At 41.7% G+C, this 16,914-nt stretch overlaps 1 protein-coding gene across 1 annotated transcript in view; it reads right to left on the bottom strand.

The window, feature by feature from the left end:
• LOC149466487 (autoimmune regulator-like) overlaps positions 1-16,914 on the bottom strand; it is a 53,180-nt gene that overhangs the window by 23,367 nt on the left and 12,899 nt on the right. Inside the window, exons 7-9 of the mRNA XM_089672381.1 lie at positions 6,489-6,586; positions 3,299-3,349; positions 501-616 (exon numbers count right to left, since the gene is read on the bottom strand). Of these exons, the coding sequence (XP_089528507.1) occupies positions 501-616; positions 3,299-3,349; positions 6,489-6,586 (265 nt within the window). The remainder of the gene's footprint in view (positions 1-500; positions 617-3,298; positions 3,350-6,488; positions 6,587-16,914) is intronic.

Raw genomic sequence — 16,914 nt, forward strand, 5'->3', positions numbered from 1 at the left:
GATCATACCATACATTTGCTGTATCATCGTGAATGTCCGAGTAAGAGAAATAATTCTAGCTCCAGCCCTCCTGTATGACTTAAAACTGGTAAACCTATAAAGGATTTTAAAGCGTCTCCTATGGAGACTTTTAGGTACCAGAGTTTGTCACCGTTCCATGGGTGTATGCAATTTTGAAGCATGACAAGTTAGATTTCTATTTACTTGACATAACACCATCTTTTATATTTTGCCCAAAATTTGGTATTATAGTGTGTTTTTGTGCACTAAAATTCATAAAAGTGTATTTTCTCCTAAAATGTTTTAAATGTATGAGAGAAATGCCAGAATTGGCCTGGACTTGGGGCTGTTAAGGAAATATGGGAATGTACAGACAGATGAAATTTGACTGCAAAACATTTCTTAAAAACTAGCATGACACAAAGACATACAATATTGTACTGGTATTTTATAGCAATTAAAATATGACTGAAATTTAAACTAGATTAAAATTTGTGTACCTTGGAATGTGGCTAAGTGGTGGTACCAGACAAGAAAGGTGAAAAGAACGAGGACAACCATCGCAGCATAATAGCTCTCCACCATCCCTACACACTGAGCACTCATCATCGTTACTCTGTGAATGGCAGTAAACCAAAGAAATATTGAGTACAATGACAGCCAACACATGACAAGTACATGAAGTTGAGTATGAGAAAGACTGGGAATATTTAACAGGAGTTCAATACCTGTAAAGATGTAAAAAAATGCCTAAACCTTCTGTGTCATGACATCATCCCTGATCAAATGCACATATTCACCAGCACACCGCTGATGTTGAAAAGCATCCAAATCTTTATTAATGAACAATCACATCATAGAGTGACATGAATGAATTGGGAAATACTAAATATATTATGGAGAATGCACTTGTAGAACTGAGACTCCATGGTAGAAGAGAGAGAAGAAAAATCCAGCAGAGACAATGGATGCTAACCAGTTCCCACCTGGCCTATAGGAGAAGGCCGAGCTGAACTTTTGTCGATCCCAGTGGATGTCATATGATGTCCTCCTGGATTGCTGCCTTGCGCGTGCCTGCAGGGCCGCGCTGCAGCGAGATCTGTCATTGGCTGTGTCCATAGGATACAGCTGATGACTGATCTGTGTACTGGCCTGTTGCTAGTACCATGTGACAGCTGTGACCAATCGCAGCAGGGGTCATGACAATTGTAAACAATGGATTGCTTCCTTTTATGCCATCCATTATATACAATTGTGTTGTTAGCTGTGATTGGTCACAGTGATCAAATGTACAGACTGGGCCAATCACAGCCCATCTTTGTCATGTGATTAGCTGTGCTGTGATTAGCTGCCAATCACAGCTAATCATAACAAAAAACACTGAATGAATCGATTTAATTCAGTTAAATGCTTGCATACAGCAGTGAAAAAAATAAAAAAATGTGATTGTTTGGTCAGAGACATTCACACCAGTGGCCTGCTAGAGTTCATTTTGTAGGGCTCTGGCAGTGCTCATCCTGTTCCTCCTTGCGCAAAGGAACAGATACCGATCCTGTGATGGGTTAAGGACCTTCTATGGCCCTGTCCAGTTCTCCTATTAACTGCCTCTCTCCTGGAATCTCCTTCATGCTCTTGAGACTGTGCTGGGAGACACAGCAAACCTTCTGGCAATGGCAAATATTGATGTGCCATCCTGAAGGAGTGGACTATCTGTGCAACCTCTGTAGGGTCCAGGTATTGGCTCATGCCACCAGTAGTGACACTGAGCCTAGCCAAATGCAAAACTAGTGAAAAACAGTCAGAAAAGATGAATAGGGAAAAATATGTCAGTGACCTCCACCTGTAAAACCATTCCTGTTTTGGGGATCGTCTCATTGTTGCCCATCTAGTGCACCTGATGTTAATTTCAAAGCAACTGAAACTGATTAACAACCCCCTCTGCTACTTAACTGAGCAGATCAATATCCCAGGAGTTTAAATGACTTGATGCTACACTCTGATTAAAAAGTTTTCCTTCAACTTTTTTGAGCAGTGTGTGTATGTATATATATATATTATTTTTTTTTTTCCACACGGTCACCAGCCAGTGTTCCTGATCTCCGCCACACCAGTTATATGATGACGCTGTACTGCATGGTGACAGTATGCGAACAAAAACAATCTTGAAAAGTTTGTCATAATTTTTTTAAGTTCTTGTTTAAAAAAATTATGACAAAAAAATTACAACTTCAACAAAACTGGAGGATATCTATACTGTCCTGACATTTGTGGGCCTCAAGAAATTAGATCAGTGCCGCCAGTACATCAGGATTGATCAATTTACATATATATACCATAGTTTGTGGACTCTATAACTTTCCTACAGGCAAAATAATATACACTAATTTGGGGTATTTTCACCAAAGAAATGTAGCAAAATACATTTTGGCCTATATTTAAGAAATTTTATAACAGAAACGAAGAAAAACTTTTTTTTTCAAAATCTTTGGTCCGTTTTTCTTTTTATTTAGCAAAAAATAAAAACCCAGTGATGATTAAATACAATCAAAAGAAAGTTCTATTTGTGTGAAATAAATTATAAAAATTTAATTTGAGTACAGTGTTGCATTACCGTGCAATTGTCATTCAAACTGCGAGAGTGCCGAAACTGAAAATAGGCCTGGGCAGGGAGGGGGTAAAATTGCCCTGTATTGAAGTGGTTAAAATGTAACTAAATGCAAAACTTTTTTTTTAGTTTTTAATAGAGTGGAGAGGAATTAGAACACCTGTCAGATGTCTATTGCTGCCTGTGCCCCTATTAGGGAGATTCACCTCCTCTATTAGTCCTGTTTACTGTTATCACCAAAAATGAAAAAAAATCTCAAATCTTGGGTTGTTGTCAGAACAGTAATAGAGGGGAAATCTTCCAAAGGGGATACAGAACCTCACAGTTGGCTGATGTCACTCTGCCGGTCCAGGCTCTGGATCGACTCCGACTCTACAGTTGGGATCCACCTATATGCCTGGACTGGTAGCTTGCTCAGCCTATCAGTGCATCGCTGGCAGCCTGAGCCAGTTGCTCCTGCCCCTTCCACAGTCCAGCATTCCAGTGAGAGCTGGAGGAGTAGAGCAGAGAGACAGTGACTGAAAGTCACTGCTCCCTCCTCATTGAAGGCTGAGAACTGAATCTTTGATCGCTCAGTTCTCAGTCTTAGAAGCAGGGGGGGACAGATGCAGCATCGGACAGATGCTGCATCCACCTAGGTGAGTGTGATATATTTTTTTTTTTTTAAGAAGCCCATATTTTTCTTTTAAGTACCTGATGATTTGGTACTTCGGAATCAGATTGTGGAGGTGTGATGATCCCAATCTAGAAATTGAAAACAAGAAAGACTATAATTTAGTAACAGCTGAGAGGAAAATACCATAACTTCCTCAAAACGATAAACAGTATTATGTAGAATTTCTCAACTGTAGTCTAGATCATACATGCATAATATATATATAATATAATAACACTGCATGTGTGTGTCCCATATAACGAAAGATAAGTATTACAGAATGATACATGGATGAATGCGTAGGTTTTACAGAGAAGATGATTAGAAATAGAAATACAGAAATAAGTTTTAAAACCCTACTTCAGCTAATATAATCCTCTGTCTGGAATAAATGCTATAAGAGATTTCCCATGACACCTATCACCTGGACAAATAGTAGGGGAAAAAATCTCCCAAATAGGACCAGACAGCAGTACAAATCTGATAGTGAGTCTAATCTTAATCTTTCTACTACAAAAATTTGTTGCCCTCTGGGTCTCTGTTGTAGGGACTTACCCCTACTTCCTGCACTGTCTAGCAACCTTAACCACACAGAGGTCCCTTACAACGATCGGTTGACACAGCGGGCACCAGATCGTTGTGCCGCACGCTTCCAGGGAGCGCGCACAGGCAGTGAATGTGGAAGCCGTTTATAAACGGTCACCCGCTCCTGCACTGCTCCCGTCCAGCCGTTTATGTACAAAGGCCGGACGGGAGCAGTGCAGGAGCGGGTGACCGTTTATAAACGGCCTCCACATTCACTGCCTGTGCGCGCTCCCTGGAAGCGTGCGGCACCACGATCTGGTGCCTGCTGTGTCAACCGATCGCTGTACGGGACCTCTGTGTGAGGTCCCGTTTCATGTGATCACTTGCTGGCTAATCAGTGATCAGAGGAACAGTAGGAAACAAGATGTCACTTCTTGACATCATTGCTTACTACGTGTGCAATCTGAATGATCACAGAGGTCACATGGTACAAGGCTATTCACAACAGCCTTGTACCATGTGACAAGCTGTGACCAATCACAGCTCGCACAGTATTTCTCAATGGCTGCAAGAATGCAGGCAGAGAGAAATGGAAATTATTGCTTTTACAGCCTTTATGGGTGTAAAAGCAATCAGTGTCAAAAAAGAAAAAAAAATTGTCATCACCCCCCACAAGTAGTGCAGTGTCACCATGATGACACTGTACTGCTAGGGTGACGGTATGTTAAAAAAACATAAATAATAATATAAAAAAATAAAATAAAAATGTTAAAAATGTTTTTTAAAAATTATAAATTTTGGTTATAAACTAATTTGGGTTATTTTTTTTTACTAAAAAGATAGCTGAATACATTTTGGCCAAGATTTATGAAGAAAGATCATTTTTTTTGCAAAGTTTTATAAGAAAAACTTTTTTTTCCAAATTTTTGGACATTTTCATTTATATAGCAAAAAAATAAAGTTGTATCTGTCTCAAAAAAATGCTAAAAAATTCATATGGGTACAGTGTTGCATGACCGAGCAATTGTCATTCAAAGTGTGATAGCCCTAAAAGCTGAAAATTGGCCTGGACAGGAAGGGGGTTAAAGTTCACTCTCTCAATCGACAGTGACATTTTTTAATCCTTATCCCACAAGCATTAGTAAATAGATAATGAAGTATATCATATTTACTTGTGTTAAACTTTTTTTAACATTTCTTCACTTACTTTCTACTTTCCATGCCGAGGAACTGATGTCATACATCCCAGAAGTCTTTAGGAGGGGTTTTCTTAGCCAAACACATCCTCCTGCCTACATGCCTGAGCTAAGGGCAAATGGATTCCAGAAAGTAAATGCTATATGAATTATCTGCCTTTACTTAGGATGGCTACGACCAGAAATACTAAGGGGATGTTTTTCAAAGTGATTTATCAGCAAAATAAAGCATGGAGACATGGATGGATGGATGAGTTTGCTTTGAATATTACAATAGAAGGGAAATCTTCCTAACAATGTCACGGATAAAAAGTTGATAGAGGTTCTAACCCTTCCCCATTCTGTTAAAAAGGTTTTGTAACATCTTTGCTGGAATAAATATTAACAGGAAATTTGTCCACACCGTTTATTGTGGATTTGGGAATGGAAGAAATTCCAATGTGTATGCCAACTTTTATCAGATGTGATGGCCCAAGGATGTCTTTCAAAAACTGAATTCTTGCTCAACATACAGTTGTAAAGGAAAGGGGAGACACCTCCGGAGTGGATGTCATTGGGAAACATACTTTATCATTACCGGTTTGGGTCATCTACTCCGGGTTGCACTGATTGGTCATGGCACTGGCCATAGCAGAGGAGAGAAAAAGGCGCAGACCTTTATGCTTTTAGACAGCAGAGTTTTGCCTTAGAGCATATTTAAATCCATTTTCCACTTCAGGCTTTCCTTGTTCAAGCTGTAACCCTAGGTTCACATCTGTACGGGTGGTGCCACTGCAGATCCGCACGAAAATCCGTGCAGCCGCACTACCCACACAGAGGAATGCGGAACCGCGGGCGGGTGCCATTAGTGCTAATGGCACGCCACCCGCACTGGAGAACGCAGCCGTACTGGGAACCAAGGTTCCCATGCAGGCTGCGTTTTCCAAAGAAGTGCAAGGACTTCTTCCTTGTGTGTCACGGGCATGGGAGTCCATTCAAATGAATGTGCTCTTGTGCCCTTGTAAAACATGGCCCGCACGGCCGCATAGATGTGAACCGGGGGTAAAAGTTTTTTTGTTTTTTTTAAATATAAAAGATAATCCTTGGACCTTAGCATCAACACACACTAGTTTTTCTTAATTTTTATTTTTTTTGTAACTCATTTATGGTACTTATATAGCACCATCAATTTACACAGCACTTTACATAATGTATATATTGTACATTTACATCAATCCCTAACCCTCAAGGGGCATACAATCTAAGGTCCCTAACTCACATTGATACATACACATACTAGGGCCAATTTTATACAGAATCCGATTAACCTACCAGCATGTCTTTGGAGTGTGGGAAGAAACTGAAGTACCCGTAGGAAACCCACACAGGCACAGGGAGAACATGCAAACTCCAGGCAGGTAGTGCCATGGTTGGGATTTGAACCAACGACCCTAGTATTGCCAGGTGGAAGTGCTAACCAGTTAGCCACTGTGCTAAACATGTAATAATATATAATATTAAAGCTTACAAGACCAGTTGATGGTTTTGGACGAAGGGTCAACTTTAGCGGATGGTTGCAGCTCTGATCTACGCTCTCCAGTTCAATTTCCTTTGGTCTTGTCCTGTCTGAGTATTAGAATGTTTTCAGCCTATGACAGATCTGGTGGTTTATTGAATTGTCAATAAAATTAGTGTATTTTAAATATAAAAATCACACAAACATTTCCCTTATTGCAGCTAGAAAACATATAGTCATAGTGGCGTCTTCACTATTTAACAGGTGTTTCTAAGGTTTTGACACAATATTATTGCCTATGAGGAACATGGAGAACTATATACTTTTTATGACATGGTTATATGTTTGAATTATATTGAGTGTATATTTTGATATTTAAAATGCTGAACGTGTATCAATATCTTTATTAGCTTAGGATTTATTACCAAATAACAGATTTCTTATGTAGTTAAAGAGGAATTTTTATTGTTTAAGAAGTCAATGTTCAAAACCTGGGCCATTTCCTTGGCTGAGACCTTCCCAGGAAATAACCTTCAAGAGCAGGGGCAGTCCCAGGAAAACAGCAAATTGAAACTATTAAATAATGTTTACATATTGAATAAAAATTTAATTCTACTGATAACTAAAGCTAGAGGGTTGAACGAAAAAAAAAAATTAATAGATTCCTCCATTCATACAAATGAGGTGGATGGAGCATTTCCCTCCGTACATTGTATTCTGATAGCGGGAAGCACCACTATCAGAATAGATTGTAGATTGTAGACCTCCTCCGCTCTCCCCACCACTCCATCCCCCACAGCTATTTCCTCCTGTACCACTCTCCCCTCCTAGATTGTAAGCTCCAAGGAGTCTCATGTATTGTCTCCCATTGTAATGTACAGTGCTGAGTAAACTGTTGGCGCTATATAAATACTGTGTAATAATAATAATAATAATAGATTGATCAGCAGCTGCAGCTGCAGCTGACTGGCTGCAGCACATAATCGACAAGTTTCCCAGCATGTCCCTTTTACAGAAGCCGAGCAAATGATTAACTTCTGTCAGCCAGGGATGGCCACACACTGCTCGAGATTTAGCTGGTTCCTATAGAACTGACCAGATATCGACCAGTCTATGAGCACCTTTAACATGATAAAATGCCTTCACCAAATAATAAAAGAAGATAACTAAGCCAAAATACAACTCAGGTTTTCTTGCGCTTTCTTGCAATACATGTGTTAATTATTAGGACTTACAGGTGCAAGACTTTCCCATACTAAATTCTAGAAGATTTGCCAAGGTCCTATAGACAAATCAAGAAAAGCTTAATTCAACATTTCCTTACAGCAGCCCACTCCGTTATTGCTAGACGTTAGCAGCAACCCTCTGCACTCTTCTTGGCTGATTGGGCTTGTGAAATGGACAGGATCAAAACCCCTGGAACGCATGATAGCGTGGATGGATAATAAGACTGACTCTTACAAACCTATGTGGACCATCTGGTCACATTTCCAGTTTTCCTCAAATTTTGGGGCCTTTGTAGTTGTTACTTCTGGGGTCTCTCAGATATACCGTATTTTCCGGTGTATAAGACGACCCCCTACTTTTCCTGTTAAAATATAGGGTTTGGGCTATACTCGCCGTATAAGACTACCCCTCTTCCAATGCACACCAAATAAAAATTAAAAAACATCAGATTTGATTTCAATATGGTATGGTATTCCAATGATGGGGCACGATTCCTCGCTCTGACACCAATGATGGGGCACGATTCCTCCCACTGACACCAATGATGGGGCACTATTCCTCCCACTGACACCAATGATGAGGCACTATTCCTCCCATTGACACCAATGATGGTGCCCCATCATTAGTGTCAGTGTGCGAGGAATAGTGCCCCATCATTGGTGTCAGAGCGAGGAATCGTGCCCCTTCATTGGTGTCAGTTGGAGGAATCGTGCTCCATCATTGGTGTCAGAGCAACGAATCATGCCCCATCATTGGTGTCAGTGGGAGGACTAGCACCCCATCATTGGTGTCAGTGGGAAGAATGGTGCCCCATCATTGGTGTCAGTGGGAGGAACAGCACCCCATCATTGGTGTCAGTGGGAGGAATAGCACCCCATCATTGGTGTCAGTGAGAAGAATGGTGCCCCATCATTGGTGTCAGTGGGAGGAACAGCACCCCATCATTGGTGTCAGTGGGAGGAATAGCACCCCATTATTGGTGTCAGTGGGAAGAATCGTGCCCCATCATTGGTGTCAGTGGGATGAATAGCACCCCATCATCGGTGTCAGTGGGAGGAATAGTACCCCGTCAGTGGGGAGAGGAATAGTGCCCCATTGTTGGTGTCAGTGGGGGGAGGAATAGTGCCCCATCGTTGGTGTCAGTGGGAGGAATAGTGCCCCATCATTGGTGTCAGTGGGAGGAATAGTGCCCCATCGTTGGTGTCAGTGAGAGGAAAAGTGCCCCATCGTTGATGTCAGTGGGAGGAATAGTGCCCCATCATTGGTGTCAGTGACACCAATGATGGGACACTATTCCTCCCACTGACACCAATGACACTTGCTGACCCCTGTTCCAGTAGGGTGCTGCTGCAGCCAGCATATGTGGTTGCAGCAGCACCTCTGCACTGCACACTTACCGGCTGCTCCCTCACTCAATTTTCGCGTGTCCGCTCAGCTCCGCCTCCTTGCCCATGATTGGCCGCCTGTGTGCCTTTCCTGAGCTACAGTTCTGGCGGCAAATCACCGGTGAGGAGGTGGAGCCGAGCGGCAGGAGTGAGGGAGTGGCTGTAGTGACTGAATCAGCAGCGCTTCCTGGATGGATCGTCGTGGGAGCCAGGTAAGAGACAGCAGCCCTCTGCCCACCCCTGTACTTAGTGTCCCTTCCGTCGGAAGGGGGGGACGGCGGCAGCACCACGCCATCCCCCTAAAAAGTGCCGCCCTGACGTATACCAGCGTATAAGACGACCCCCGACTTTTGAGAAGATTTTCAAGGGTCAAAAAGTCGTTTTATACGCCGGAAAATATGGTAGGTAGCATCCGCCTCTCCCTTATCTTTCCCCTCTTGTCCCCTCTCCCCCCCATCTATTTATTTATTTTTTTCTGTTTTCTCTCTCTTTCACCTTTACTATATTATATACCTCTCACAATGGACTTAATATTTTTCACCTGTTTCTCATATACACGGTCCTCTGTAATACACTGTTCAGAAATGGGAAAGGGAACTGGGAACAAAAATGAATGAATCACAGAAAAATAAAATTTTTAAATTAACACATTGGTTGATTAACATGAACATGGTTGAAATGAATTATACATGTTTAACGAGGTGTTATTTGACACAGAGTGTTGTATATAAACAATGAGTAGAAGTCTCACCATTATGCTGGAGGGGATGTATATCAAAGGGAACAATGGCACATATATGGTGGGATTGTCCAAAAATACAGGGGTTTTGGCAAGATGTAATCCAGTTCATACAAGAGATTTTGGGGACAACTATACAGAAGGATCTGTGGGAGTGTTTGTTTTATAGGACAGAAGCACTAGTGAAGCAGTATATAAATTGTGTATTTTACCACCTAAGCAGTGCGGCTAAAGGGCTTATTCCAAAATTTTGGCAGGTACAGGAGCCTCCAACAATGAGGGACTGTTAGACAGGGTGGAATATATAAATAGGATGGAGGAATTATACCATATAGACAAAGGTAATATGGGTTAATTTAGAAAGGATTGAGGAAGATGGTCTGACTTCAAGGCATCTGGAAAATATATGGAAGTAGTGGGAGGCCTAGGGATCTGATTGGAGGTAGGAGAATAAAGGGAATGTTTTGTAAGGCAGTAGCAGGAATAGGAGAAGGGAAAAGAAAGGTTGGAGGGAAAGAATAGTAAGAAAAACTAGAAAAGCTACAATTTCTGGGTAAATTGTGTAAAGTAGTCTTGCCTCCACCAGTAGTCTACAACTGGAGTGGGCAGAGTAACTGGGTGGAGTGGCTTGAGTAACTGTTGTGTGGTTGGAGTGGCTGGAGTAACTGAAAAGGTTGGACTGGGCAGAGTAACTTTATGGAGTGGGCAGAGTAACTGTGTGGAGTGTTTGGAGTGAGTAAAGATAGTAAACATTACACTAACCAATGATTGATCAAATTTAAAAAGTGCACATGGCAAGCTTGATAGAGTGAGAAATGCATTTCAACTTTTAATTATTTATATAGCACATTTAATTGCAATTTTGTTGTCCAAAGTGCTTCACAGTTACATTAAAACATACATTTATAAAAACATTAGCAGCATTATCACCTCAAATACTCTCTACTGTAAACTTATTTCCAAACCTTTAACCAGAAGTCGGCCAAACTGTCACGAATTCAAAATTAGATTTCAAATAGGGCAAATAAGAGCGGTTAAAAACAAACTGCTCCAAATTGCTCACTTCACTGGCATCTTCAAATGGTCGTAGTTTTAAAAACTATAAATCCTACAGTGAAGAGCTTTATATTGTGAGAATCACAAGACCCAGACCTACATTTTGATGCATAGTATGTTTCTAAAATATTAAAAATGAAGGCACAGTTGCAGTTTAGAAATTGCCCTTCAAATTTGAGGTGCCTAGAGTGGAGTTTCAATGAATGTCAATGGGTGGTGTGAGTTGCAAACAAATGGTCATATTGTGAAAACTATCAGGACTATGGCTTAGCTGTGGATACTTTTAGTGGCAGCAGGGATAGCTGAACATTTTGATATAAGATTTGTGTAGGTGAGCTTGAAAATGAGGGAGTTATTAATTTAGAAATAATGTCCTGATTTTTCAGCTCACACTCTAGCTTTTAAACATTCCGCCATTCATTCCTTACGGGACCAATTTCAACACAAAAACGCCAATATTTGTTAACCATTCGGTGAAACGTTCCATAAACTAATAGCACACCAATTGGGAGCAATCCGCACGTTTCGGTATATTACTGTCTATGTTGTGTAAAAACTGTGGGAGGAGTTAGGGTGGTAAATTTGGCTATAATAAGAATATATCTGTGAGATAACAGTAAGTGGTCTTGCCATACAAGAACACTTAATTAAGAGTTGGAAGCAAGGATTGAGGAGAGAGATCATAGGTATGGAATGGAAAGTTGGAAAGATAAAGGAAGAGCTATATGGACCGGGATAAATCGTTAGGGGGTGTGGGGGAGGGGGGGGGGGGTAGCAGGGAGGTGGGATTGCAAAATTTAGGGGAATGTTTGTATTTTGGATGTAAATGTTATTTTGCTGTGTTTTTGTAATGGGAAAAAAAAGTTTAATAAAAGATTTACATAAAAAAAAGAAAAAAACAATTAAATGGACATGTACCCTTAAGGTTGTGCTCTGTACTGTTTAAAAACTCAATAAAACAGTTTCAACATAAACTCTAGAAGATAACCATAAAGATCCATAGGTGTCTGTAGTGCAAGATCTTTGGTAAAAATCTGTCCAGCAGCTGAAGAGGGAGCAGACCAGACCTTACACAATTTTTAGTACTCTGTTTAAGGTGGAATTTTGAGTAAAATACTAAATTACACGTATGGTGCAGTCTTTTACTAGTATTTATCCACCAATTTCATTTATAAGCCTCACTTGCATCATAGTTTTTTAGTAGTACCCCCAAAAGGGCCACTGATGGATGATGACTAAACATGATAAAAGCATATTCACTGTGCCTCTCCTGGGGACTCCTCTCCCCAGCAGCAGATCCACAGTCCAGGAGAGGAGGTGGTTGTCCTCTCTCCCCAGTGGCAGTTCAGAGAGTCCAGAAGATTTAGCAGCTGGCTCATCTCCTTAACAGTAGTTCAACATTCCAGGAGAGGAGGTGGTCATCCTCGCTCCCCAACAGTCAGCTAGAGAGGAGGAAACTGTTTTCCCTTCCCAGCAAGGATCTGTGCACCTGGGAGACAGTACCGGAAAAATGTCATCCCAGCAACTGGATGAGCATATGGGAGATCGAGCAGCCATCTCATCTCCCCAGCAGCAGTTCAAGAACAAGGGAGGGGAGGAGGTTGTTCTCCCTCCCCAGCAGCAAGTCCACAGTCTGGGAGAGGGGGCAGCTGTCCTCCCTGCCCAACAGTAAGCCAGAGCAGAGGATCTGGGGTCCCCAGCTGAAGCACTGGTAACAGGGCAGAGCACCGCTGGCCTTTGTCCAGCACCTACCATGTCTTCACAGCTCTAGGGAGCTGTGGCAGTCGGCCCCTCTCTCCAGCAGCAGACAAGTCCCAGATTGGTAAAAACCTACCAGCTGAAGCACTGGCAGCCAGACAGAGGGTCCATGACCTCTGCTCCTCGCCTATCGATGGCAACTCTTTCCTGCAGCCAAGAATGGAGATTGTGTAGACCAAAAATGTGGGTTCACTTTGCCCACCTAATGCATGTCAACAGGTGGAGGTCTGGAACCTGACTAGTCGACTTTTGAGAGGGGAGAAATGTGACAGACCCAACCGGAACAGGTGCTTTTGGAGGGGACTAGGGGCTAGCCTTCTACCCACTGATTGTGACCATGGAGAGAGCAGATCATTCCCTAATGATGGACAACAACGTGATGAATGCAGGGAGCGAGACTTGGATTCATTCTCTGCATAAAGACAATAAATCTTCCCTTCCGGAGTGGATGGAAAGATGCAATATTAATCTTGTACAGGTTTATGGTCATAGGAAATATGGTGGCCCACATGCGGACTGGGTTGGAGAAGCTCCTTTTTTGGGACATAAATATTTATCAACAATCTCCCTCAAGAAATCTATGAAGATAAATTAATTCCACTTTTCAGACTGTTGGAATATTGTATGAGTTTTGTTTCATGATGAATAGATTATACAAGTGCAAGCAAACACCTGAAAGACAGCATGTGTAATATACTTTGTGTATTCAGGGGTGGGTTTGTTGCTAGTCTGTCTGAGGTGGCCTCCCTGATTAATTAAAGCATTGTTGGGGTGCTTGGCTGTTGATTAGCTTACTGTTAATTAGATCACTGTTAGCTGTACTGTTTAATGTTTACACTGTTTAGGATAATATGATCAAGCTCTTATCTAATCAGTGTGGGATGTTTATGTGTAATAATTGAATTAATTGTTGATGTGGGGGGCACTGCGCTATTTCTGGAGTGTATAAAAATCTTTTTTTTCTGTTCAATAAAGAGTTCCAGTTTGGCATCTAAGCTAATCTTGTTTAGTCTTGGGTGCAATGCCCAGTTATAATACTTTGGTCCTGTGTCCCAGTGGCGAGGAAGCAATTCTCTGGCGGAATCACCCAATCTGAGTAACAGGCATTACGTCACAATATCCTTACAGCACCATCATCAACTGGATCAATAAACACTCTTTTAATCACGACGCCACCAAATAGCTGCCCAGATTTAGCTTTCTATTGCATTCTGGTAGCAAGTAGACTGGATCCTCAAGGGTGAAGTCTCAAGGGTGTCTTTGTAGCTGCAGGTTTGGGACCCCCCCTGGCTCTGTCACAGTTGGGACAGTGATAAGTATCAATGTAGATCACCAGCAAGGCCTTCAGAGATGGCAGCTTTCCCAGCTGGTGAATTGCCTAGGCCAGATGTGTAGGGGTGTATACCCCTAACAGGTTTCTGGGCCCAGCAGTATAGATAGTTCAGCAGTAACGTCTCTGGTCTCGGCTTGAGGCAAGAGAGTAAACACTTGGCCTTCCAAATATTTATACAGTACGCCATCAAGCTCCAGTGATCTAAAGCTCTTACTGGGATGGCTTGATGAAATATGAATATTCATCACTCACTGGCAGAAAAGCCTCATTCTATAGCCAGCGGTGCAGCGATATCTACTGGCAACAGTGAAAGATCATAACTCCACTGAGCTTAGGGAGAAAACATATGCACAACTATACAAATCAAAACTTGGCTGACTACCACCCACCCAAAAACTAAATTTTTCTATTATTTAGTAAAACTATCTAGGAGGTGCTACAGTTTTGTTACCATTTGATCCTGGCAGCAGATCCATAATTGTTCCACTTCCTTTAACAATTTGACACCATTTTTCGTTGTGCAGTGAGATTGTACAGCAGCGTTGTTTTCCTGACACAGGACAAGCTCCTGTGACACATGGTGATGATGAAAAAATGCCCCACATTACCCCTCCCACAAGTTTAAACAGGTGCCAACCGCCTGCAGGACATACAGTTTCAAGAAAAAGTATGTGAACCCCTTGGGATTACGTGGAGTTTTGCATGAATTGGGCATAAAATGTGCTCTGAACGTCATCTACGTCACAACAATAGAAGAACACAGTCTGCTGAACATAATACTACACAAACATTAGGTGTTGCCATGGTTTAATTGCACATAACATGTAAACATTCACAGTGCAGGGAGGAAAAAGTATGTGAACCTTTGGACTTAATAACTGGTTGACCCTCCTTTGGCAGCAATAACCTCAACCAAACGTTGCCTGTAGTTGCAGATCAGACCTGCACAACGATCTGGAGTAATTTTGGACCACTCCTCTTCACAAAACTGTTTCAGTGTAGCAATATTCTTGGGATGTCTGGTGTGAATCGCTCTCTTAAGGTCATGCCACAGCATTTCACTCGAGTTGAGGTCAGGACTCTGACTGGGCCACTCCAGAAGGCGTATTCTGTGCTGTTGCAGCCATTGTTTTGTTGAATTACTTGTATGCTTTGGGTCATTGTCCTGTTGCATCACCCATCCTCTGCGGAGCTTCAGTTGGCGGACAGATGGTCGTACATTTTCCTGCAAAATGTCTTGATAAACTCTGGAATTCATTTTCCCATCAATGACAACAATCCGTCCAGGCCCTGAGGCAGCAAAGCAGCCCCAAACCATGATGCTCCCTCCGCCATGTTTTACAGTGGGGATGAGGTTTTGATGTTGGTGTGCTGTGCCTTTTTTTCTCCACACATAGTGTTGTGTGTTCTTCCCAAACAACTCAATCTTGGTTTCATCTGTCCACAGTATATTTTGCCAGTAGTGCTGTGGAACATCCAGGTGCTCTTTTGCAAACTTCAAACGTGCTGCAATATTCTTTTTGGACAGCAATGGCTTCCTCCGTGGTGTCCTCCCATGTCCTCCATTCTTGTTTAATGTTTTCCTTATTGTAGATGTGTCAACAAAAATGTTAGCATGTGCCAGAGATATCTGTAGGTCTTTAGCTGACACTCTGGGATTCTTCTTTACCTCATGCAGCATACTGCGCTGTGCTCTTGCAGTCATTTTTACAGGACGACCACGCCTAGGGAGAGTAGCAACAGTGCTAAACTTTCTCCATTTGTAGACAGTCTGTCTTACCGTGGACACATGAACATCAAGGGTTTTGGAGATACTTTTGTAACCCTTTCCAGCTTCATGCAAGTCAACAATTCTTGATCGTAGGTCTTCTGAGAGCTCTTTTCTGCGAGGCATGGTTCACATCAGACAGTGCTTCTTGAAACCAGTAAACCCAAAACAGGTGTGTGTTTTTTAAGGGCAGGACAGCTGTCAGCAACACATCCAATATCATCACACTGATTGGAGTCAAGGTTGGCTCACTCCTGGCTCCAATTAGCTCTGGGAGAAGTCATTAAGCTAGGACCTCATATACTTTTTCCTCCCTGCACTGTGAATATTTACATGTTATGTGCAATTAAACCATGGCAACATCTAATGTTTGTGTAGTATTATGTTCAGCAGACTGTGTTCTTCTATTGTTTTGACTTAGATGATGTTCAGAGCACATTTTATGCCCAATTCATGCAAAACTCCATGTAATCCCAAGGGGTTCACATACTTTTTCTTGCAACTGTATACTGCTGGCAGGCAATAGATACAGGCTAAGTGATGTACCCATGTGTCACTTAGCACATGTGCACTCGCACCCCCCCTGGGGCATGCAGTGTGCCGCTCCTGCAAACGCTGTGTCCCCAGGATCAGCTGGGGGATCATGTGATCGCTATGCAATCACATGATCACAATGTCAACAAAGCTGTTTCATTCATAACAGCTGTGTTTCTTATAGTGAGCTATAGTAGTAAAAAAAGTTTTAAAAATGTTTAAAACAATCTTAACAATTGAATACAAGATTATTAAAACCTTTTTGTTAGGGTTTTTTTTTTGTTTGTTTTTTTTACATACTCTCACCAGTTAGTGTCCCTGATCACCACCATATCATTTGATCACACTGTACTGCACTGGTGAGTATGTAAAAAAAAATATTTAATTTTATCATTTAATTACAACTTTAAAAACTTGCCATGCCTCTTAAATGCCTCAGACTGTCTACTTTTCATAAAAGAGGTAATTTGGGTGGTAATTGTACAGTCCTAGCTCTCTATAAATGAGATAGACCATCAGTAAATTAAGATTAATCTGGTGTTCAAGTTAAACAGGGACTTTGAATTTTTCAGGTATAAAAAGGGATGCTAGCTTGATGGTTCTACACGCAGTGTAAAGTGGCAAGTGTGTCCTATTAC

The sequence above is a fragment of the Staurois parvus genome, unplaced genomic scaffold (genome assembly GCF_062004578.1).
Source record: "Staurois parvus isolate SC_StPar_1 unplaced genomic scaffold, SC_StPar_1.0 ptg000126l, whole genome shotgun sequence".
NCBI lineage: Eukaryota > Metazoa > Chordata > Amphibia > Anura > Ranidae > Staurois > Staurois parvus.